The sequence below is a fragment of the Ranitomeya variabilis genome, chromosome 8, assembly GCF_051348905.1.
Source record: "Ranitomeya variabilis isolate aRanVar5 chromosome 8, aRanVar5.hap1, whole genome shotgun sequence".
NCBI lineage: Eukaryota > Metazoa > Chordata > Amphibia > Anura > Dendrobatidae > Ranitomeya > Ranitomeya variabilis.
Window position 1 is genome coordinate 165,757,219 of NC_135239.1, and position 23,516 is coordinate 165,780,734.

Sequence of the window (23,516 nt, forward strand, 5' to 3'; positions counted from 1 at the left end):
TCCATGTCCGAGGATACGCTGGTCATGTGACCGCGACGTCATCACAGTTCCTGCGAGAAGGACCTGCCATGACGCCACGGTCAGGTGACCGCGACATCATCACAGGTCCTGCGCTCATACCAACCCTAGGACCGGAAGCTTGCACCGCACACAGGCGCCAGGACTTCAAGGGGCCTTCGGGAGGTGAGTATATCTTTATTTTACGTCACTGGGCAATATACTATGTTGCTGACCAATATACTACATACTACGTGGCTCTGTGCTGTATACTACGTGGCTCTGTGCTGTATACTATGTCGCTGGGCAATATACTACGTCACTGGGCAATATACGTCGCTGGGCAATATACTACGTGGCTGGGCAATATACTACGTGGCTGGGCAATATACTACGTGGCTGGGCAATATACTACGTGGCTGAGCAATATACTACGTGGCTGGGCAATATACTACATGGCTGGGCAATATACTATGTGGCTGGGCAATATACTACGTGGACATGCATATTCTAGAATACCCGATGAGTTAGAATCGGGCCACCATCTAGTAGTTAATAAATTTGTTGTTCTGGTTATGAATAACGAGGCTGTCATTTTGCGCCATCATTATTTAATCACCCCATATAAAAATAATCGAACATTTAGTAACAGTAATTTTTAAAAGTAGTAAAAAGTTTTATAGATATGAAAGTAACAATATTTAACGTGCTGTTTTATGGTGGCCTTACAGAAGTAAAGACCAATAAAAAAGGGGAAGAATGGCCATATTTCGGTAATGTGTCAGCCATAACTATTGTGATCTGTAGCCTGAATTATTGCTAAGTGTAATAAAGTATTGGCTGTTAGAAGTGGAGCTGTCGCATAGATTTCCTGCAAATAGGTCTTGTTAAATACATTAGCTTGCACTCATGCAGTCATGTAACTGTATACCAGGATCCAAGTGACATGCTCAGCCACAGACTGTTTTTCTGCTTTGCTTCAAAGTCAATAAAGAATTTGAGACGTCTGTATTTGGATGGAAATCTCCTGGACCAGATCCCACTAGAATTACCTTCTACTTTGGAGGAGCTTAAAATGAATGAAAATAAACTTGGTAATTTAGAAGAAGACAGTCTAAAAGGTAATTTAGCGTTCAGCTAGCACAAGCCTAGAACACATCACAATTCCTTTTTATACAGTTGTGTTCAAAGATTTACATACCCTGGCAGAATTTTTGCTTTCCTTTTCTCAGAGAATATGAATGATAACACCAAAACTTTTTCTCCACTCATGGTTAGTGGTTGGGTGAAGCCATTTATTGTAAAACTACTGTGTTTTCTCTTTTTAAATCATAATGACATCCAAATGACCCTGATCAAAAGTTCACATACCCTGGTGATTTTGGCCTGATAACATGCATAGAAGTTGACACAAATGGGTTTGAATGGCTACTAAAGGTAACATCCTCACCTGTGACCTGTTTGCTTGGAATTAGTGTGTGTGCATAAAAGCTGAGTGAGTTTCTGGGATCCAGACAGACTCTTGCATATTTCATCCCGCCAATGGTGAAAGGAACACAATTCCTACTGTAAAGCACGGAGGTGGATCGCTGATGTTTTGGGGATGTGTGTGCTACAAAGGCACAGGAAACTTGGTCAAAGTTGAAGGAAAGATGAATGCAGCACGTTATAAGCAAATACTTGAGACAAATTTGCACTCATCAGCCCGGAAGATGCACATGGGACGTATTTGGACCTTCCAACATGGCAGCAATCCAAAACACAAGGCCAAGTTGACCTGTCATTGGCTACAGCAGAACAAAGTGAAGGTTCTGAAGTGGCCATCTCAGTCTCCTGACCTCAATATCATTGAACCACTCTGGAGAGATCACAAGAGCGCAGTTCACGCTAGACAGCCCAGGAATTTACAGGAACTGGAGGCTTTTTGCCAATAAGAGTGGGCAGCTTTACCACCTGAGAAAATAAAGAACCTCATCCACAACTACCACAATAGACTTCAAGCTGTCATTGATGTTAGAGGGGGCAATACACGGTATTAACAAATGAAGTATGTAAACTTTTGATCAGGGTCATTTGGATGTTTTGGGTTGTCATTATGATTTAAAAAGAGAAAACACAGTAGTTTGACAGCAAATAGCTTCTCCCAACCACTAACCATGAGTGGAGAAAAGTTTTGGTGTTATCATTCATATTCTCTGAAAAAAGGACAAGAAAGTAAAAATTCTGCTGGGGTATGTAAACTTTTGAGCACAACTGCATATCTGCATGAGAATAAACTGTATTTGGCTTCTTAGATCATTTAGATCATCAAGTAGATGGGTGTACTTTAATTTATCAGTAATGGTTTTGGTAACACATATTGGAATGTTTTAGCATATTTTTTTCTCCTAGAAACACAATTTTATAAATCAAGCCATATTTATATAAAACAGTAGGTTACACACACATATATTTTTTTATGCAATTTTTTTTTCACCAATAAATGTAAAACTTTGCACTGAGGCTAGAAAGTTTTTCCAACACATAAGAGTTTCCACATAGTCCCTTTCCCGTTTACAGTTTATAAACTTTTTGAATGTGTATACAGCAATTACTTGAGTCTACATGTGCATAGCCGGCCTTGTCAAATATCAAGCAAACCCTACTAAGGCTACTTTCATACATCAGGTTTTCGCCGTCAGGCACATTCCGGCGCATTTTGAAAAAAACGGATCCGGCAAAATTTGGCGCCGGATGCGTTTTTCTCATAGACTTGTATTAATGATGGATAGACTAACGTTTCATCCATTTTTTGCCAGTTCCGTTGAAAATTAGTTTTCCGGCGGCCGGAGAAAACGTACAGAGGAACATTTTTTTTGTCCGGCGAAAAAACGCATAGCGACGGATCCTGAGGAAACGCATGAAACGTGAGGTGAAATGAGTGAATCCGGCTACCGATTTCTGTTTTTTACATTGAGCATGCCACGTAGGTGTATGTCGCTCTCCCTCCCCAGGAATAGGAAATGCAAACTCTATCCCCGGGGTTAAAAAAAACAAAACAAACACACACGCACAAAAACGGATCCAGCAAAAAAAAACCCGGATCCGTCACATCAGTTTTTCACCATTTGTGCAGGATCAGTTTTTTTAAAAAATTCACCGGATTCTGGCTGACGGCAAAAAAACTGATGTGTGAAAGTAGCCTAAGAGAACATGACTCATGAGCTTAATGGGAAGTTGGAATTCAGGGCCCATATTGCCCCAAAAGGAACAACAAACATATAGGAGATTTGTAATATTTATAATAAAATGTAATATAAAAGGCTATAACGGGATAATATTTGGTAAAAGAATCAGATTTTCACTAGAATTGTGATTCATGTTTTGTTTTTGTTTTTTAGATCTGAAGAACTTAATAACTCTGGAACTTGAAGGGAATGAACTGAGTGAAGCCAATGTCAGTCCCAAAGCTTTCAAACCTCTGCAGCACGTGACTTACTTACGTCTTGGCAGAAACAAATTCCGAACGATCCCACAAGGACTCCCGGTGTCTATTGAGGTGAGCAAACCACCAATGCATCCAATTTATTGACATAAAGCATGTTGCTTTGGAGTTCTTTATTGTACATCAATCTCTTCAATGGGTTTCTCCATACATAAACAATATAAATATAACTGTCTCCTATATTCAGATCCAAAAACTAAGAAATGCAGGCGAAAGCTTGGCCAGTCATACATTTATAATATTGCGTGTGGTCTACCTCAATAAAAAAAATCATGTAATCCACGATCAAGCTGAATTTGATAAATAGCTGCTGTACATTCTCCAAGTAAATGAAGGACCTGAGTCAAGACCTCCGTGTATAATGTCCATACCCCCTTACCTAGAGTCATAAGGAAAGGTATTGCCACTGGAGAAGAAACCCTTCAACTTTTTGTTGTGCTTTATGTCTGTTGTGGAAGAATTAGTAATGACTACTGCAGCTGTAAATGTTTACTAGATATAGGTAGTGCATTGCATATTTGGGTCTTTTTCTCCGTACTACAGTTTTTAAAAAAAAAAAACTTTTATTTTTTTCACTAAATCTGTGTATATGTCCATGTAGAGCAGTGTTCCCCAACTCCGGTCCTCAAGAGCAAACTACAGGTCATGTTTTCCTTAGTATTGCACAGGTGATAATTGCATCACCTGTGCAATACTAAGGAAATCCTGAAAACACGACCTGTTGGTGGCTCTTGAGGACCGGAGTTGGGGAACACTGATGTAGAGTGTGTGTTAATATACTCACCTACTGCCACCTTCTCCGGGATCCAGTACTGCTCTGCTCCTCTTCTCAGTGACATCACCGCTCTGCTGACTCTCCAGGCTACGCAAGTGGCTATTACAATATAAGCCTATGGAGCGTCAGAATGACGCTCATAACGAGGCACCATAAACTTACATTGTAAAAGAAACTTCTGGCCGATGCATAGAGTGACCTGGAGAATCTGAAGAGCGGTGTTGTCACTGAGAAGAGGAGCAGAGCTGAATACCGGAGAAGGCAGTGGTAGATGAGTATATTAACACACTGACACTACATACACAGATTTAGTGAAAAACAAAATTCATGCAAGGGCTTCTTTAAATGTTATACTTTCTGTCGCAATGTTTAATAAATGGTTAGACACTTCCTGATGTGATACTAATCAGATATTTTGATAGTGCTTACCATCTTCTCTCCCAGCATATAGTCTCACACAGACATGGAGGATGAGCTACTGCTGCCCCTTCATTCCTCTACCATGTTTTCTGTTCATTGGGAAGAGAGGAAAAGAAAGCCGCTGCCAGACATATTTGGCAGAGGCTGATCACCAAGAATAGCCAAAGAATCTTGTCTATCTCCCCAAACATTGTCAGTTGGAACAGAGTAGAAAGCGGCCCCAAAGATATTACATGGTCTGCTGGTCCACTGTAATTGGCTGCTTCAGTCAACTTTAACTTAAAGTATATGGGGGCCATTAGGCACTGACACAATCCTAAATATATGACCAAGGCCTTAAAATTCCTCTAAAAAAACTACAAGGAATTGATGGAGAAAGTACACTACATAACTTTTCATCTGACAATGAATAGAAATTATTTGCTGAGACTGCATCCATGCTCCTTTAATTACAAACATCTGATAAATGCTTAGACTAGTTAATAATTACCATCTGGAATCTCAGATCTGAGTTGTGCACTTGAAATTCTTTTTTTTTTTCCATACGTTCCCAAATATATGTAGAATATTATTTTATGTAATTTAAAAGTCTATATCACAGTTTTTAAATTATTGATTCTATATTTTTTTATTTCTAGGAACTCCACCTTGAAAACAACCAGATTGAGGAGATTTCAGAAACGTCCTTTAACCATACTGTCAATCTCAATACCGTTGTTTTACGGTATAACCAACTAGAGGAGACAAGAATACCTCCATTAACATGGATATTTCATAAGTAAGCTAAGTAATAGGAAAATTATGCATGCTTTTTAAAACATAGCTGGCCTTGTGGTACAGGTACAATTGAAGTTATTAGTTTACATACACCTTAGTCATATTCAATAAAACTTATTTTTGCACAATTTCTGACATTTAATCTGAGCACACATTTCCTTTCTCATGTCAGTTACAATCACTAGTATATGTCCTGAATGTAAAATATCAGCATAAGTTGAGATCCAATCATCCATTTCAGCTTCTATTTCTTTCATCACGTTCCCAATGGCTCAGACGTTTTCATACATGTGGTTAGTATTTGGTGACATTGTCTAGCTCAGGTCACACATTTCTGGTAGCCTTCCACAAGTTTCTCACGTTCTCAGTCAGAGCTGTAGACCTCTTTGCTTGAACACTCTTTACTTGGGTCCTCCATCTGGAAGACCCATTTCAGGCCATGTTTTAACTTCCTGGCTGATGTTTTCAGATGTTGCATCAATATCTCCACATAATTTTCCTTCCTCATGCCATCTATTTTTTTGTGAAGGCCAACAATCCCTCTTGTTGCAAAGCAACATGGCAGTTGGGATGGTGTTTCTTGGCCTGCCTTTTTTCCTCCACACATGATGGTCACTATGGCCAAACAACAGATCAAATTTTTGTGGTTTCAGGCCTGAGAGCATTTTCATATAAAAGAAAAAAAATATTTTCATCCATGTGCAGCTGTAAATTGTAACTTGGCTTATGTCGACAGTTTTGGAGCAGTGGCTTCTTGCCAAGCAATCCTCTAGGTCAGCGTTTCTCAACTCCAGTCCTCCAGACCAACCAACTGGTCATGTTTTCAGAATTTCCTTAGTATTGCATAGGTGATGGAATTAATGCTTGAGCAGGTGATGAAATTATCACCTGTACAATACTAAAAATATCCTCAAAACTTGATCTGCTGGTGGGTCTTAAGGACTGGAGTTGAGAAACACCGCTCTAGGGCATGTCGATAGGACACATTTTATTATTGATATTGATTTTTTTTGTACCGGTTTCCTTTAGCATCTTCATAAGGTTGTGTATAGTTGTTTTTCGACTTGTGTATAATTTGCATCAAAGTATGTTCAAATCTAAGTGACAAAACTCGCCTGCTTCACAAACACTATAATGTTTGTTTGATGGTTATTGTACAGATTTTTGCAATTTAGGAGAAAAGTTTATTTTGGTCCCACTGTGAAACTCGACTTTATGATTCTTTAATTGCTTCGACAATACATTAGAGTACTCATGAATTGCAATTTATTATGATGGCATTATGCCGATGAGAAGGCAGTGATCAGCCTTCCTAAAAGTTAATAGGTCAGGCACATGGCAGGTCCTACCTAGCGGTCATGGCAATCCAGAGGGACTGCTCTCCTAGCGACATTGATCTGCAATCCAGGCTTTTGTGGTGAGATTTCACATGTATAATTAGAACCAACATTCTTTATGGTACGGAAACAGCTTCTTTGACTCTACCATCAAAGTTTTACAACATTATGTGGGATAGTTTAACCCCTTCATGACCTTGCCGTTTTTTGCAATTCTGACCAGTGTCCCTTTATGAGGTAATAACTCAGGAACGCTTCAACGGATCCTAGCGATTCTGAGATTGTTTTTTCATGACATATTGGGCTTCATGTTAGTGGTAAATTTAGGTCGATAATTTCTGAGTTTATTTGTGAAAAAAACGGAAATTTGGCAAAAATTTTGAAAATTTCGCAATTTTCACATTTTGAATTTTTATTCTGTTAAACCAAAAAGTTATGTGACACAAAATAGTTAATAAATAACATTTCCCACATGTCTACTTTACATCAGCACAATTTTGTAAACACATTTTTTTTTTGCTAGGAAGTTATAAGGGTTAAAATTTGACCAGTGATTTCTCATTTTTACAACAAAATTTACAAAACCATTTTTTTTAGGGACCACCTCACATTTGAAGTCAGTTTGAGGGTTCTATATGGCTGAAAATACCCAAAAGTGACACCATTCTAAAAACTGCACCCCTCAAGGTGCTCAAAACCACATTCAAGAAGTTTATTAACCCTTCAGGTGTTTCACAGCAGCAGAAGCAACATGGAAGTAAAAAATGAACATTTAACTTTTTAGTCACAAAAATGATCTTTTAGCAACAATTTTTTATTTTCCCAAGGGTAAAAGGAGAAACTGGACCACGAACGTTGTTGTCCAATTTGTCCTGAGTACGCTGGTATCTCATATGTGGGGGTAAACCACTGTTTGGGCGCACGGCAGGGCTCGGAAGGGAAGGAGCGCCATTTGACTTTTTGAATGAAAAATTGGCTCCAATCTTTAGCGGACACCATGTCGCGTTTGGAGAGCCCCCGTGTGCCTAAACATTGGAGCTCCCCCACAAGTGACCACATTTTGGAAACTAGACCCCCCAAGGAACTTATCTAGAAGCATAGTGAGCACTTTAAACCCCCAGGTGCTTCACAAATTGATCCGTAAAAATGAAAAAGTACTTTTTTTTCACAAAAAAATTATTTTAGCCTCAATTTTTTCATTTTCACATGGGCAACAGGATAAAATGGATCCTAAATTTTGTTGGGCAATTTCTCCTGAGTACACCGATACCTCACATGTGGGGGTAAACCACTGTTTGGGCACATGGTAAGGCTCGGAAGGGAAGGAGCGCCATTTGACTTTTTGAATGAAAAATTATCTCCATCGTTAGCGGACACCATGTCGCGTTTGGAAAGCCCCTGTGTGCCTAAACATTGGAGCTCCTCCACAAGTGACCCCATTTTGGAAACTAGACCCCCCAAGGAACTCATCTAGAGGCATAGTGAGCACTTTAAACCCCCAGGTGCTTCACAAATTGATCCGCAAAAATGAAAAAGTACTTTTTTTTCACACAAAATATCTTTTAGCCTCAATTCTTTCATTTTCACATGGGCAACAGGATAAAATGGATCCTAAAATTTGTTGGGCAATTTCTCCTGAGTATGCCGATACCTCATATGTGGGGGTAAACCACTGTTTGGGTGCACGGCAAGGCTCGGAAGGGGAGGCGTGCCATTTGACTTTTTGAATGGAAAATTAGCTCCAATCGTTAGCGGACACCATGTCGCATTTGGAGAGCCCCTGTGTGCCTAAACATTGGAGCTCCCCTACAAGTGACCCCATTTTGGAAACTAGACCCCCCAAGGAACTTATCTAGATGCATAGTGAGCACTTATAACCCCCAGGTGCTTCACAGAAATTTATAACGCAGAGCCGTGAAAATAAAAAAATAATTTTTCTTTCCTCAAAAATGATTTTTAGCCCAGAATTTTTTATTTTCCCAAGGGTAATAGGAGAAATTGGACCCCAAATGTTGTTGTCCAGTTTGTCCTGAGTACGATGATAACCCATATGTGGGGGTAAACCACTGTTTGGGCGCACGGCAGGGCTCGGAAGGGAAGGCACGCCATTTGGCTTTTTGAATGGAAAATTAGCTCCAATCATTAGCGGACACCATGTCGCGTTTGGAGAGCCCCTGTGTGCCTAAACATTGGAGCTCCCGCACAAGTGACCACATTTTGGAAACTAGACCTCCCAAGGAACTAATCTAGATGTGTGGTGAGCACTTTGAACCCCCAAGTGCTTCACAGAAGTTTATAACGCAGAGCCATGAAAATAAAAAATAATTTTTCTTTTCTCAAAAATGATTTTTTAGCCCACAATTTTTTATTTTCCCAAGGGTAATAGGAGAAATTGGACCCCAAAAGTTGTTGTCCAGTTTCTCCTGAGTACGATGATACCCCATATGTGGGGGTAAACCACTGTTTTGGCACACGTCGGGGTTCGGAAGGGAAGTAGTGACGTTTTGAAATGCAGACTTTGATGGAATGCTCTGCGGGCGTCAGGTTGCGTTTGCAGAGCCCCTGATGTGCCTAAACAGTAGGAACTCCCCACAATTTACTCCATTTTGGAAACTAGACCCCCAAGGGAACTTATCTAGATGTGTAGTGAGCACTTTGAACCCCCAAGTGCTTCACAGAAGTTTATAACGCAGAGCCGTGAAAATAAAAAATGTGTTTCCTTTCCTCAAAAATATTTTTTTAGCCCAGAATTTTTTATTTTTGCAAGAGTAACAGGAGAAATTGGACCCCAAAAGTTGTTGTCCAGTTTCTCCTGAGTACGCTGATACCCCATATGTGGGGGTAAACCACTGTTTGGGCACATGCCGGGGCTCGGAAGGGAAGTAGTGACGTTTTGGAATGCAGACTTTGATGGAATGGTCTGCGGGCATCATGTTACGTTTGCAGAGCCCCTGATATGCCTAAACAGTAGAAACCCCCCACAAGTGACCCCATTTTGGAAACTAGACCCCCCAAGGAACTTATCTAGATGTGTGGTGAGCACGTTCAACCCCCAAGTGCTTCACAGAAGTTTACAACGCAGAGCCGTGAAAATAAAAAATCATTTTTCTTTCCTCAAAAAAGATGTTTTAGCAAGCAATTTTTTATTTTCACAAGGGTAACAGGAGAATTTGGACCCCAATATTTGTTGCCCAGTTTGTTGTGAGTACGCTGATACCCCATATGTGGGGGTAAACCACTGTTTGGGCACACGTCAGGGCTCGGAAGGGAAGTAGTGACATTTGAAATGCAGACTTTGATGGAATGGTCTGCGGGCGTCACAATGCATTTGCAGAGCCCCTGATGTGCCTAAACAGTAGAAACACCCCACAAGTGACCCCATTTTGGAAACTAGACCCCCGAAGGAACTTATCTAGATGTGTGGTGAGCACTTTCAACCCCCAAGTGCTTCACAGAAGTTTATAACGCAGAGCCGTGAAAATAAAAAATAATTGTTCTTTCCTCAAAAATTATGTTTTAGCAAGTAATTTTTTATTTTTGCAAGGGTAACAGGAGAAATTGGACCCCAACAGTTGTTGCCCAGTTTGTCCTGAGTACGCTGGTACCCCAAATGTGGGGGTAAACCACTGTTTGGGCGCACGTCGGGGCTTGGAAGGGCGGGAGCACCATTTGACTTTTTGAACGCAAGATTGGCTGGAATCAATGGTGGCGCCATGTTGCGTTTGGAGACCCCTGATGTGCCTAAACAGTGGAAACCCCTCAATTCTAACTTCAACACTAACCCCAACACACCCCTAATCCTAATCCCAACTGTATCCATAACCCTAATCACAACCCTAACCCCAACACACCCCTAACCACAACCCTAACCGCAACACAACCGTAACCCTAATTCCAACCCTAATCCTAACCCTAATCCCAACCGTAACCCTAATCCCAACCCTAACCACAACTGTAACCCCAACACACCCCTAAACCTATCCGTAACCCTAACCACAAGCCTAATCTTAACCCTATTTCAAACCCTAGCCCTAATTCCAACCCTAACTCTAATTCCAACCCTAACCCTAAGGCTATGTGCCCACGTTGCGGATTCGTGTGAGATTTTTCCGCACGATTTTTGAAAAATCTGCAGGTAAAAGGCACTGCGTTTTGCCTGTGGATTTACAGCAGATTTCCAGTGTTTTTTTGTGCGGATTTCACCTGCGGATTCCTATTGAGGAACAGGTGTAAAACGCTGCGGAATCCGCACAAAGAATTGACATGCTGCGGAAAATACAATGCAGCGTTTCTGCACGGAATTTTCCGCACCATGGGCACAGCGGATTTGGTTTTCCTTAGGTGTACATGGTACTGTAAACCTGATGTAAAACTGCTACGAATTCGCAGCGGCCAATCCGCTGCGGATCCGCGGCCAATCCGCTGCGGATCCGCGGCCAATCCGCGGCCGATCCGCTGCCAATCCGCTGCGGATCCGCGGCCGATCCGCTGCGGATCCGCGGCCGATCCGCTGCGGATCCGTGGCCGATCCGCTGCGGATCCGCGCCCGATCCGCAGCGGATCGGCCGATCCGCGGCCGATCCGCTGCGGATGCGCGGCCGATCCACTGCGGATCCGCGGCCGATCTGCTGCGGATCCGTGGCCGATCCGCTCTGTGTGCATATGCCATAACCCTACCCCTAACCCTAACCCTACCCGTAACCCTAACCCTACCCCTAACCCTACCCCTAGTTCTAACCCTAGTTCTAACCCTAACCCTAGTGGAAAAAGAAAAAAAATATTTTCTTTATTTTATTATTGTCCCTACCTATGGGGGTGATAAAGGGGGGGGGTTTATTTATTATTTTTTTATTTTGATCGCTGTGGTAGAACCTACCACAGCGATCAAAATGTACCTGTAATGAATCAGCCAGCCGGCAGATTCGGCGGGCGCACTGAGCATGCGCCCGCCATCTTGGAAGATGGCGGCGCCCAGGGAGAAGACGGACCGACTTCGGGAGGCTCGGTAAGTATGAGGGGGTGGTGGGGGGGTGGATCGGAGCACAGGGGGGGGATCGGAGGACAGGGGGAGCGGACAGGAGCACGGGGGAGCGAACAGGGGGACGGAGGGGGGTACCGGACAGAACGGAGGACTGGGGAGGAGATCGGGGGCGGTGGGGGGGGGGCCAGAACATGATTTCCAGCCATGGCAGATGCTATTGCAGCATCGGCCATGGCTGGATTGCAATATTTCACCATTTTCATAGGTGAAATATTGCAAATTGCTCTGATTGGCTGTTGCACTTTCAACAGCCAATCAGAGCGATCGTAGCCACGTGGGGGCAAAGCCACCCCCCCTAGGCTGAAGTACAACTCCCCCTCTCCCTGCAGATCGGGTAAAATAGAGGTTAACCCTTTCACCCGATCTGCAGGGATGCGATCATTCCATGACGCCACATAGGCGTCATGGGTCGGGAAGGGGTTAATAGTATCAGCAAGTAAGAAGCTTGAACATATGAAAGCCGTATTGGAAAAATCCTGCTTTTAGTTGTGAATTGCCAGCAGTAAACAATACTCTACAAAAATAAAAAATAATCCTGTAGTCTAGGTTTTCCCCCTGCTTTTAGTTGTCATAATTTGGAAAATAAAGAGGTGTTCAAATATAAAACAGGAGTGAACTATTATTTGGTGGTACAAGAAATTTGCAACTCAAAAGGCACATTACCTTACTTAAAAAAAAATATATATATATATATATATATATATATATATATATATATATATATATATATATATATATATATATTTATGAACTTTTAAATTGGAATTTGAGAGGGGGGGTGTATTTGCAAAATTTTGATAGCTACAAGAGAAACCTAATAAGAATGATTTAACAGAGACCAAAAGTAATTAATAGGTTTAATCAGTAATGACAAACTGATGGTGAAATATTGAAATGAAGCAACTACATAAGCATTAGTTTGGTAATAGATTGTATTTTGTACGTCACGGTTCTATAATACATTCTATAGACTGATGGTGGGCCGACTGAATTTCCCATGCTGCCATTTAATAGCATCAGTGCCGGCCACATTACTTATAAAGTCCACTGTCCCAATTTCAGTAGCAAAAATAGGATTCGCCCAACAGTGTCAACCACATTGCCCACAAAGCAATGGTGAGAATTTTCAGAACCCTATTTATTACTGCAGATTGGTATAAATTAGGCTGGGCTCACATCACATTTGCCCCTACATTTAGTGGCTCAGTTGGGGCTTATGCCTGAATTCCCACAAGAAAGGGATTCGGATATAGGTGCTGATGGGGTCACGGACTATATAATGATGCATGGTGCATCATTTTCAGCAGAATAAGTTCTGGCGATTATGTCTGGCTGCCCACCTCAACTAGGTGTATATGGCCGAAAATGATGCAAGACAGAACACCCTGACTCTGTATGCATCATTATGGTCAATGGCCCGATCGGCGCATGGAGCCCAAATCTCGTTTTGCTTGTGTTCAGATCACCTATGGAGCAACTTAACGTAAGGGCACACATTATGTGAACACAGCCCTTAAAGAAGGAGCCATTCTGTCAGTATTTGAGAGCATTGCTGATAATGACATTCTCTGAAAGTTCCACTCAACTTAGTACAAATAGGTTTTTTTTTACAAAAATGTACAATTCAGAACAGTATTTGGAACAACATAATCAACATTTTTTGCACGTTTGTTATGCTCATTTTCTAATTGTCTTCTTTTTGTTTTTCTTCCAAAGGAACCTGGAGTCAATAGATCTATCCTATAACCAGTTTTACCAAGTACCATCCTATCTGCCCAAATCTTTACTGCACCTTGTACTCGTAGGCAACCAAATTGAAAGGATTCCAGGTTATGTGTTCGCACATTTAAATCCAGGGCTGGAATATCTCTACCTTTCTTTCAACAAACTCGACAATAATGGGGTAGACCCAACGTCATTTCATGGGGCATATCACTCATTAAGAGAAGTATTTATGGATTATAATGAGCTAACTACTGTGCCAGTTGGAATGGAAGATATGAAAGATCTGCACATACTGAGGCTGAACAACAATAAGATTAAGTAAGTACAAAGCCATATAAAATCTACAATTACAACGCATTCTGTAACATAGAATACAAACGTAACCACAACACTATGGGGCTGCTTCATCACGCATTGTAAATGGGAAAACTCTTGTTAAAAAGCAGTACATTTTTACAATATGTAGTTGCACAAAAAATGTGTTATTTTTACGCCAGATCCATAACATTTCTGAAAAGTTGATAGAGCTTTGTGGTAATGACATGGTCTAGTGCTAGGATTCAATACAATGTGCACTATAAAAGAAAATGTATTAATGCAGTATAATATCTGATGCTTAAGAGGTAGACGCCTCTTAAAAGGACAGTCTCAAGTTCAGATGGCAAAATTGTAAAGTGCTTATCCTTGGCAAAAATCCTCTCTATTCATATTAACAGAGGGATTTTTAATTTTATAGTATACAGCTCGTTGCCTAGGTTACCGACCACCATGCTGTCTCAGAGTGGCCAGTTACCTTGGCAAAGAGTGCATAGTGCAAGCAGGATCACAGCTCTGGCCAGCTGCAGACCTACTTTACTTCTGCCATGTTGCAGAGACGACATTACCTCTGTAAGCAGATGGGGAGAGCTCTCAACTCAGAACAGCGGCGCAAAAATGTTGCTGGTCCAAACAGTCAGTGTTTAGGAGTACTCTACTCTGCCCTTGGAACAGGAGGAGGCCTGGAGGCAGAGAAGTGTTTTCACTGCTGAAGATATATCTTGCCAAAGCCCCTTTAATGAATTTGGCACATTTCACTCCAGCAGACTCTGGACCAAGACTGGCATACAGAATGTCAGCTTTCATTAATTCACACTAGACATTGTTAGGACTTGAAAAGGGAACATGGTTTTCAATTACACTATGTGTAATTTTAAAAATGTACCCCCATTTTTCTGAAAACAAAGAACAAACAAAAAGAAAAACTTGTTGCTTGGTAAAGCAGGGTGCATACGTTGCAGTCTGGAGATCTGGACTGCAACAAAATTTGTATGTATTACATGCCAAACTATGGGCAGCAGGAATCAGAGCCTGGCTGTACAACTGCAAATATAGTTTGACGACCGGGCTGGGAATCATAGCCAAAGAACAGACTAGTCTGGCGCTGTCCCCGGTCAGCTTCTTCCCGCATCGCTATAGGTGATTGACAGGTCACTCTTTATGTGCAGAAATGGGAGAGACCTCTCAATCATCTGTAGCAATGCAGGGACAGTGCAGTTTATCACCTGGAGCAGTACGGGAGAAGGAGGCTGGGGGGTGAGGGCACCAGACTTGTCCCGTCTTCACACTATATTTTCTCTTTCTCTGAAACACCAAAGTGTTTCAGATGAAAATACATTATATAATATAAATCAATAAATCAAATAAAAATCAGTCAATAAAATCAATCAAATGAATTGAAAAACAAAATGACTCAATAAATCAATGAAATCAGATAAAAATACAAGATAAACATATAATTATGTTTCAGATAAAAAGTTATCGTGCAGTCAGGCTCTGATTCATGATGCCTGTGGTTTATGAAGCATGAATGAGCCGCCATGTTCCTTTATTTAAAAAAAAAAAAAAAAAAGGAATACACAGCAACTGTGTCCGGCATTACTTTTTCAAGCCATTTATTTGACATGTAACGGCCATGTGAACATAACATGTAAGTGCTATTTAAGTGTTATTTAAAGTCAGTGAGGTCCGTCAAATACTCTTGGCGCCTGTCGTGTGTTAGATCTGGAAATGCTGTTATTTTAGTTTTAAGTTAAGGTTTCTTTTTTTTTTTTATTTCTGTTTTTATGATTCAAATAGCTTTATATAGGAAACCAAAAAGTGTTAAAACACCTGATTTATGGTATTTTTGTGTAGGACCGTGTCTCCAAATTGCATCTGCAGTGCAGAAGATGAAGGGGACTCGAACATAGAATATCTTCACCTGGAAAATAATCACATCAATACGAGAGAAATCTCTCCCTACGCGTTCTCCTGCATTCGCTCCTATTCCAGCATTATTCTAAAACCTCAGAAGGTCAAGTAACAGATTTTCCTGGAGGAATCCTTTGCAACCTTATTTATCTCAGAGTACATAGTCTGTAAGCAGGACTGGCCTCCAAGAACACAGCAATGTTCAGGAAAATACAAATGACAGATATTTGTCTTCTATTCGTAGCAATTCTAAAATGACATATATTACTTTTATGTCAAATTAGTTCTGCAGAACTAATCAGAATATTGTCCTCAAAGTAGTACAACAGCTTTCCTTTCCTGGACTACAGAAAGACAATCTCCAAATGGTCACATTCCAAACCTACGATTATTACAGTGGGGCAAAATAGTATTTAGTCAGTCAGCAATAGTGCAAGTTCCACCACTTAAAAAGATGAGAGGCGTCTGTAATTTACATCATAGGTAGACCTCAACTATGGGAGACAAACTGAGAAATAAAAATCCAGAAAATCACATTGTCTGTTTTTTTATCATTTTATTTGCATATTCTGGTGGAAAATAAGTATTTGGTCAGAAACAAACAATCAAGATTTCTGGCTCTCACAGACCTGTAACTTCTTCTTTAAGAGTCTCCTCTTTCCTCCACTCATTACCTGTAGTAATGGCACCTGTTTAAACTTGTTATCAGTATAAAAAGACACCTGTGCACACCCTCAAACAGTCTGACTCCAAACTCCACTATGGTGAAGACCAAAGAGCTGTCAAAGGACACCAGAAACAAAATTGTAGCCCTGCACCAGGCTGGGAAGACTGAATCTGCAATAGCCAACCAGTTTGGAGTGAAGAAATCAACAGTGGGAGCAATAATTAGAAAATGGAAGACATTCAAGACCACTGATAATCTCCCTCGATCTGGGGCTCCACGCAAAATCCCACCCCGTGGGGTCAGAATGATCACAAGAACGGTGAGCAAAAATCCCAGAACCACGCGGGGGGACCTAGTGAATGAACTGCAGAGAGCTGGGATCAATGTAACAAGGCCTACCATAAGTAACACACTACGCCACCATGGACTCAGATCCTGCAGTGCCAGACGTGTCCTGTTATGATCCTAGTGGCAAGGATCGCAGGTCGGACTAGCTAAGTAACTGAACAGACTACTAGCTCTGGGGAAGTGGTAACTAGATTGACCGCAACCTGATCCTATCCGCAAACAACTATAGGCAGCCGTGGAACGTTACCTAAAAATCCTAGACGTCTCGTCACGGCCTGAGAAACTGACTATTCCTGGAGGGAAAGTAAGTCCTCACTTGCCTCAGTGGAAGACCCCAAAGATATAGAATAGCCCCCCACAAATATTAACGGTGAGTTAAGGGGAAAGCACAAACGCAGAGATGAAATCAGATTTAGCAAATGAGGCCCGCTAATACTAGATAGCAGAAAATAGGAAGGAAACTGTGCGGTCAATAAAAAACCCTATTCAAAATATCCACGCAGAGATTGCTCGAGCCCCCGCACCAACTAACGGTGCGGGGGAAGCAACTCCGTACCCCAGAGCTTACCAGCAAAAAGAAATCACATGTTAGCAAGCTGGACTAGACTCATCATACACAGAAATCATATTGCAGGCAGATGAGCAAAAAATATTCAAACAGAACTTCGCTTATCCTGAAGAGGCAGAAAACGAGATAATCAGGAGTAATCAGAATAGCACTGAATACATTGACAGCCGGCAACAAGTGGAAGTGAAGCAGAGCTAAATAGGAGCCTCCCTGGTGAATAACGAGGCAGCTGATCCAGCAGACCCGCAGGATAATAAACCAAACCACCAGGGGGAGCCAAAAAAACAAAGTCACACAATACCATCTGTGACCACAAGAGGGAGCCTGAAAACGGAGTTCACAACAGTACCCCCCCCTTAAGGAGGGGTCACCGAACCCTCATCAAAACCCCCAGGGCGATCAGGGTGAGCCACATGGAAGGCACGAACCAAATCGGCCGCATGAACATCAGAGGCGACAACCCAGGAATTATCCTCCTGACCATAGCCCTTCCACTTAACCAAATACTGAAGCCTCCGTCTAGAAATACGAGAATCCAAGATCTTCTCCACCACGTATTCCAATTCTCCCTCAACCAGCACAGGGGCAGGAGGCTCAACCGAAGGAACCACAGGCACCACATACCTCCGCAACAACGACCGATGGAACACATTATGAATAGCAAACGATGCTGGGAGGTCCAAACGAAATGACACAGGGTTAAGGACTTCCAAAATCTTATAAGGACCGATAAACCGAGGCTTAAACTTAGGAGAGGAGACCTTCATAGGAACAAAGCGAGAAGACAACCACACCAAATCCCCAACACGAAGTCGGGGACCCACACAGCGACGGCGGTTGGCAAAGCGCTGAGCCTTCTCTTGTGACAGCTTCAAATTGTCCACCACATGATTCCAAATCTGATGCAACCTATCCACCACAACATCCACTCCAGGACAGTCAGAAGACTCCACCTGACCCGAGGAAAAACGAGGATGAAACCTTGAATTACAAAAAAAAGGCGAAACCAAAGTAGCAGAACTAGCCCGATTATTAAGGGCAAACTCGGCCAATGGCAAAAAAGTCACCCAGTCGTCCTGATCAGCAGAAACAAAACATATTAAATAGGTTTCCAAAGTCTGATTAGTGCGCTCGGTTTGGCCATTCGTCTGAGGATGGAAGGCCGACGAAAAAGACAAATTAATGCCCATCTTAGCACAAAAGGTCCGCCAAAATCTAGACACAAACTGGGATCCTGTGTCGGAAACAATATTTTCAGGGATCCCGTGCAAACGAACCACATTTTGAAAAAACAGAGGAACCAACTCGGAGGAGGAAGGCAACTTAGGCAAGGGCACCAAATGGACCATTTTAGAAAAATGATCACACACCACCCAAATGACCGATATTCTCTGAGAGACAGGGAGATCTGAAATAAAATCCATGGAAATGTGCGTCCAAGGCCTCTTCGGGGGGACAGACAAAGGCAACAACAAGCCACTGGCACGAGAACAGCAAGGCTTAGCCCGAGCACAAATTCCACTGCACAAAGGAACGCACATCCCGCGACAAAGAAGGCCACCAGAAGGACCTAGCCACCAAATCTCTGGTACCAAAAATCCCAGGATGGCCTGCCAACACCGAAGAATGAACCTCGGAAATAACTCTGCTGGTCCATCTATCCGGGACAAACAGTCTCTCCGGTGGACAACGGTCAGGTCTATCCACCTGAAACTCCTGCAGCACTCGTCGCAAATCTGGGGAGATGGCAGACAAAATCACCCCTTCTCTGAGGATACCAGCTGGCTCTGAATCACCAGGAGAGTCAGGCACAAAACTCCTAGAAAGAGCATCAGCCTTCACATTCTTCGAACCAGGCAGGTATGAGACCACGAAATCAAAACGAGAGAAAAACAATGACCAACGAGCCTGTCTAGGATTCAGCCGCTTGGCCGACTCGAGATAAATCAAATTCTTGTGATCAGTCAAGACCACCACACGATGCTTAGCTCCCTCGAGCCAATGTCGCCACTCCTCAAATGCCCACTTCATAGCCAACAACTCCCGATTACCAACATCATAATTCCGCTCGGCAGGCAAAAACTTTCTTGAAAAGAAAGCACATGGCTTCATCACAGAGCCATCAGAGCTTCTCTGCGACAAAACAGCCCCCGCTCCAATCTCAGAAGCATCAACCTCGACCTGGAAAGGAAGGGAGACGTCTGGCTGACATAAGACCGGAGCCGAAGAAAACCGGCGCTTCAGCTTCCGAAAGGCCTCCACAGCCGCAGGAGACCAATTAGTAACATCAGAACCCTTCTTGGTCAAATCCGTCAATGGCTTAACAACACCAGAAAAATTAGCGATGAAGCGATGGTAAAAATTAGCAAAACTCAAGAACTTCTGAAGACTCTTAACAGATGTAGGCTGAGTCCAGTCATGAATAGCCTGAACCTTGACTGGGTCCATCTCAATAGCAGAAGGAGAAAAAATGAAACCCAAAAAAGAGACCTTCTGGACTCCAAAAAGACATTTTGAGCCCTTCACAAATAAAGCATTGGCACGCAGGACCTGAAACACCATCCTGACATGCTTAACATGGGACTCCCAATCATCCGAAAAAACCAGAATATCATCCAGATACACAATCATAAATTTATCCAGATATTCGCGGAAGATGTCGTGCATAAAGGACTGAAAGACAGAAGGAGCGTTAGAAAGTCCAAAAGGCATCACCAAGTACTCAAAATGGCCTTCGGGCGTATTAAATGCAGTTTTCCATTCATCACCCTGCTTAATACGCACAAGGTTATACGCACCACGAAGATCTATCTTGGTGAACCAACTAGACCCCCTAATGCGAGCAAACAGATCACATAACAATGGCAAAGGATACTGAAATTTGACCGTGATTTTGTTTAGAAGGCGATAATCAATACAAGGTCTCAAGGAACCATCCTTCTTAGCCACAAAAAAGAACCCTGCACCAAGAGGGGAGGAGGAGGGGCGAATAAGTCCTTTCTCCAAAGACTCCTTTATATAACTCCGCATAGCAGCATGCTCCGGCACTGACAAATTGAAAAGTCGTCCCTTAGGAAACTTACTACCAGGAATCAAATTTATAGCACAATCACAGTCCCTATGAGGAGGTAGAGAACTGAGTTTGGGCTCATCAAATACATCCTGGTAATCTGACAAAAACGCAGGGACCTCAGAAGGAGTGGATGAAGCAATTGACACCACAGGAGCGTCGCCATGAATTCCCTGACAACCCCAACTTGACACAGACATTGCTTTCCAATCCAGGACTGGATTATGAGACTGCAACCATGGCAGGCCCAACACGACAACATCATGCAAATTATGCAATACAAGAAAGCGAATCACCTCCTGATGAACAGGAGTCATGCACATGGTCACTTGTGTCCAGTACTGAGGTTTATTCGTAGCCAATGGTGTAGCATCAATTCCCCTTAGTGGAATAGGGAATTTTAAAGGCTCTGACATAGGACTGTGCACAACAAATCCTGAATACTTTGTACCCTTGCAGCAAGATGATCCACACTGGAGGCTAAACTCTGGACATCCATATCAGCAGCTGAACTCAGAGCCACACCAAGATTAAGAGGAGGAGAGAAGCCAGACACACAGCAGCTAGACACACGGCAGCAAAAAAAAAAAAAAATATCTCCAAGCTTCTTTTCTCCTGCTTCTGCCATGCAATTAACACTTTATACGCCGGCTGTACTGTTATGATCCTAGTGGCAAGGATCGCAGGTCGGACTAGCTAAGTAACTGAACAGACTACTAGCTCTGGGGAAGTGGTAACTAGATTGACCGCAACCTGATCCTATCCGCAAACAACTATAGGCAGCCGTGGAACGTTACCTAAAAATCCTAGACGTCTCGTCACGGCCTGAGAAACTGACTATTCCTGGAGGGAAAGTAAGTCCTCACTTGCCTCAGTGGAAGACCCCAAAGATATAGAATAGCCCCCCACAAATATTAACGGTGAGTTAAGGGGAAAGCACAAACGCAGAGATGAAATCAGATTTAGCAAATGAGGCCCGCTAATACTAGATAGCAGAAAATAGGAAGGAAACTGTGCGGTCAATAAAAAACCCTATTCAAAATATCCACGCAGAGATTGCTCGAGCCCCCGCACCAACTAACGGTGCGGGGGAAGCAACTCCGTACCCCAGAGCTTACCAGCAAAAAGAAATCACATGTTAGCAAGCTGGACTAGACTCATCATACACAGAAATCATATTGCAGGCAGATGAGCAAAAAATATTCAAACAGAACTTAGCTTATCCTGAAGAGGCAGAAAACGAGATAATCAGGAGTAATCAGAATAGCACTGAATACATTGACAGCCGGCAACAAGTGGAAGTGAAGCAGAGCTAAATAGGAGCCTCCCAGGTGAATAACGAGGCAGCTGATCCAGCAGACCCGCAGGATAATAAACCAAACCACCAGGGGGAGCCAAAAAACCGAAGTCACACAATACCATCTGTGACCACAAGTGGGAGCCTGAAAACGGAGTTCACAACAGTGTCCCACTGCTTAAGCCAGTACATGTCCGGGCCCGTCTGAAGTTTGCTAGAGAGCATTTGGATGATCCAGAGGAGTTTTGGGAGAATGTCCTATGGTCTGATGAAACCAAACTGGAACTGTTTGGTAGAAACACAACTTGTCGTGTTTGGAGGAAAAAGAATACTGAGTTGCATCCATCAAACACCATACCTACTGTAAAGCATGGTGGTGGAAACATCATGCTTTGGGGCTGTTTCTCTGCAAAGGGGCCAGGACGACTGATCCGGGTACATGAAAGAATGAATGGGGCCATGTATCGTGAGATTTTGAGTGCAAACCTCCTTCCATCAGCAAGGGCATTGAAGATGAAACGTGGCTGGGTCTTTCAACATGACAATGATCCAAAGCACACCGCCAGGGCAACGAAGGAGTGGCTTCGTAAGAAGCATTTCAAGGTCCTGGAGTGGCCTAGCCAGTCTCCAGATCTCAACCCTATAGAAAACCTTTGGAGGGAGTTGAAAGTCCGTGTTGCCAAGCGAAAAGCCAAAAACATCACTGTTCTAGAGGAGATCTGCATGGAGGAATGGGCCAACATACCAACAACAGTGTGTGGCAACCTTGTGAAGACTTACAGAAAACGTTTGACCTCTGTCATTGCCAACAAAGGATATATTACAAAGTATTGAGATGAAATTTTGTTTCTGACCAAATACTTATTTTCCACCATAATATGCAAATAAAATGATAAAAAAACAGACAATGTGATTTTCTGGATTTTTTTTCTCAGTTTGTCTCCCATAGTTGAGGTCTACCTATGATGTAAATTACAGACGCCTCTCATCTTTTTAAGTGGTGGAACTTGCACTATTGCTGATTGACTAAATACTTTTTTGCCCCACTGTATATATAGGACTTGGCTATTGGTCATTGTGGGACTATAAAGGGGAAAATATCATCATATTCTGGTTCCAGTAACATTAGTCTCATAAATTTCTGTATTTATTTTTGCTATGTGCTGCATGCATCTTGAAGAACACACATATTACAGCAACGCCACTATTGTAGAAGCTTTCTTTTTACACTTTAAAACATAATGTACAGTATTTGTTAACTATGTACAAACTTCTCAGCTCGAAAGACTTTTAACCCATTACTTGCCAAATTAGCAATTTTCATTTTGTTTTAATGACAGATTTTTAATGATTTGGGTCCTAATGAATCAGAAACATAACTTGCAAAAAATTTTCAAGTACAGATTTTTCAGAAAAGGGCGTCCCAATATTCAATTAAAAATGACAAGGACATGATTTCTTATTTTGAAAACATTCATTTTACAAACACAACACAAAAATTGGACCTAATTATAAAAATTATAAAATCTTAGTTGCTAAAAGCTAAAGATTAGGCGTCCCAAAAAAAGGACATTGGTAGATAATGGGTTATTAAGAAAATGTTTTCTTTTATTTGGCTTATTTGCAAAGCACATCATCTTCTTGCATGAGCCTAGATTGGTGGCTACACCAGCAAGACAATCTCTCCATAAAATCTTGCATATTGATCTCTTCAGTCTCAACATCCATGGGGTTTATAGCAGCTAAAGTCATACTGCATGAAGTTGGAAAACAATAGAAGC

At 42.2% G+C, this 23,516-nt stretch overlaps 2 protein-coding genes across 8 annotated transcripts in view; one reads left to right on the forward strand and one right to left on the reverse strand.

The window, feature by feature from the left end:
- The window catches only part of ECM2 (extracellular matrix protein 2), a 51,377-nt gene extending 35,082 nt beyond the window's left edge, over positions 1-16,295 (forward strand). For 3 of the 6 annotated variants that reach the window (XM_077276783.1, XM_077276784.1, XM_077276782.1), the window contains exons 6-10: positions 983-1,118; positions 3,378-3,535; positions 5,315-5,454; positions 13,548-13,874; positions 15,729-16,293. In XM_077276783.1, coding sequence (XP_077132898.1) covers positions 983-1,118; positions 3,378-3,535; positions 5,315-5,454; positions 13,548-13,874; positions 15,729-15,897 — 930 coding nt within the window. In that variant the 3' untranslated portion in view covers positions 15,898-16,293. Of the gene's footprint in view, positions 1-982; positions 1,119-3,377; positions 3,536-5,314; positions 5,455-13,547; positions 13,875-15,728 lie in introns of all 6 variants that reach the window. The other 3 variants (XM_077276785.1, XM_077276786.1, XM_077276787.1) reach the window with 2 other exon arrangements.
- CENPP (centromere protein P) overlaps positions 1-23,516 on the reverse strand; it is a 392,292-nt gene that overhangs the window by 97,664 nt on the left and 271,112 nt on the right. The window lies entirely within an intron of this gene.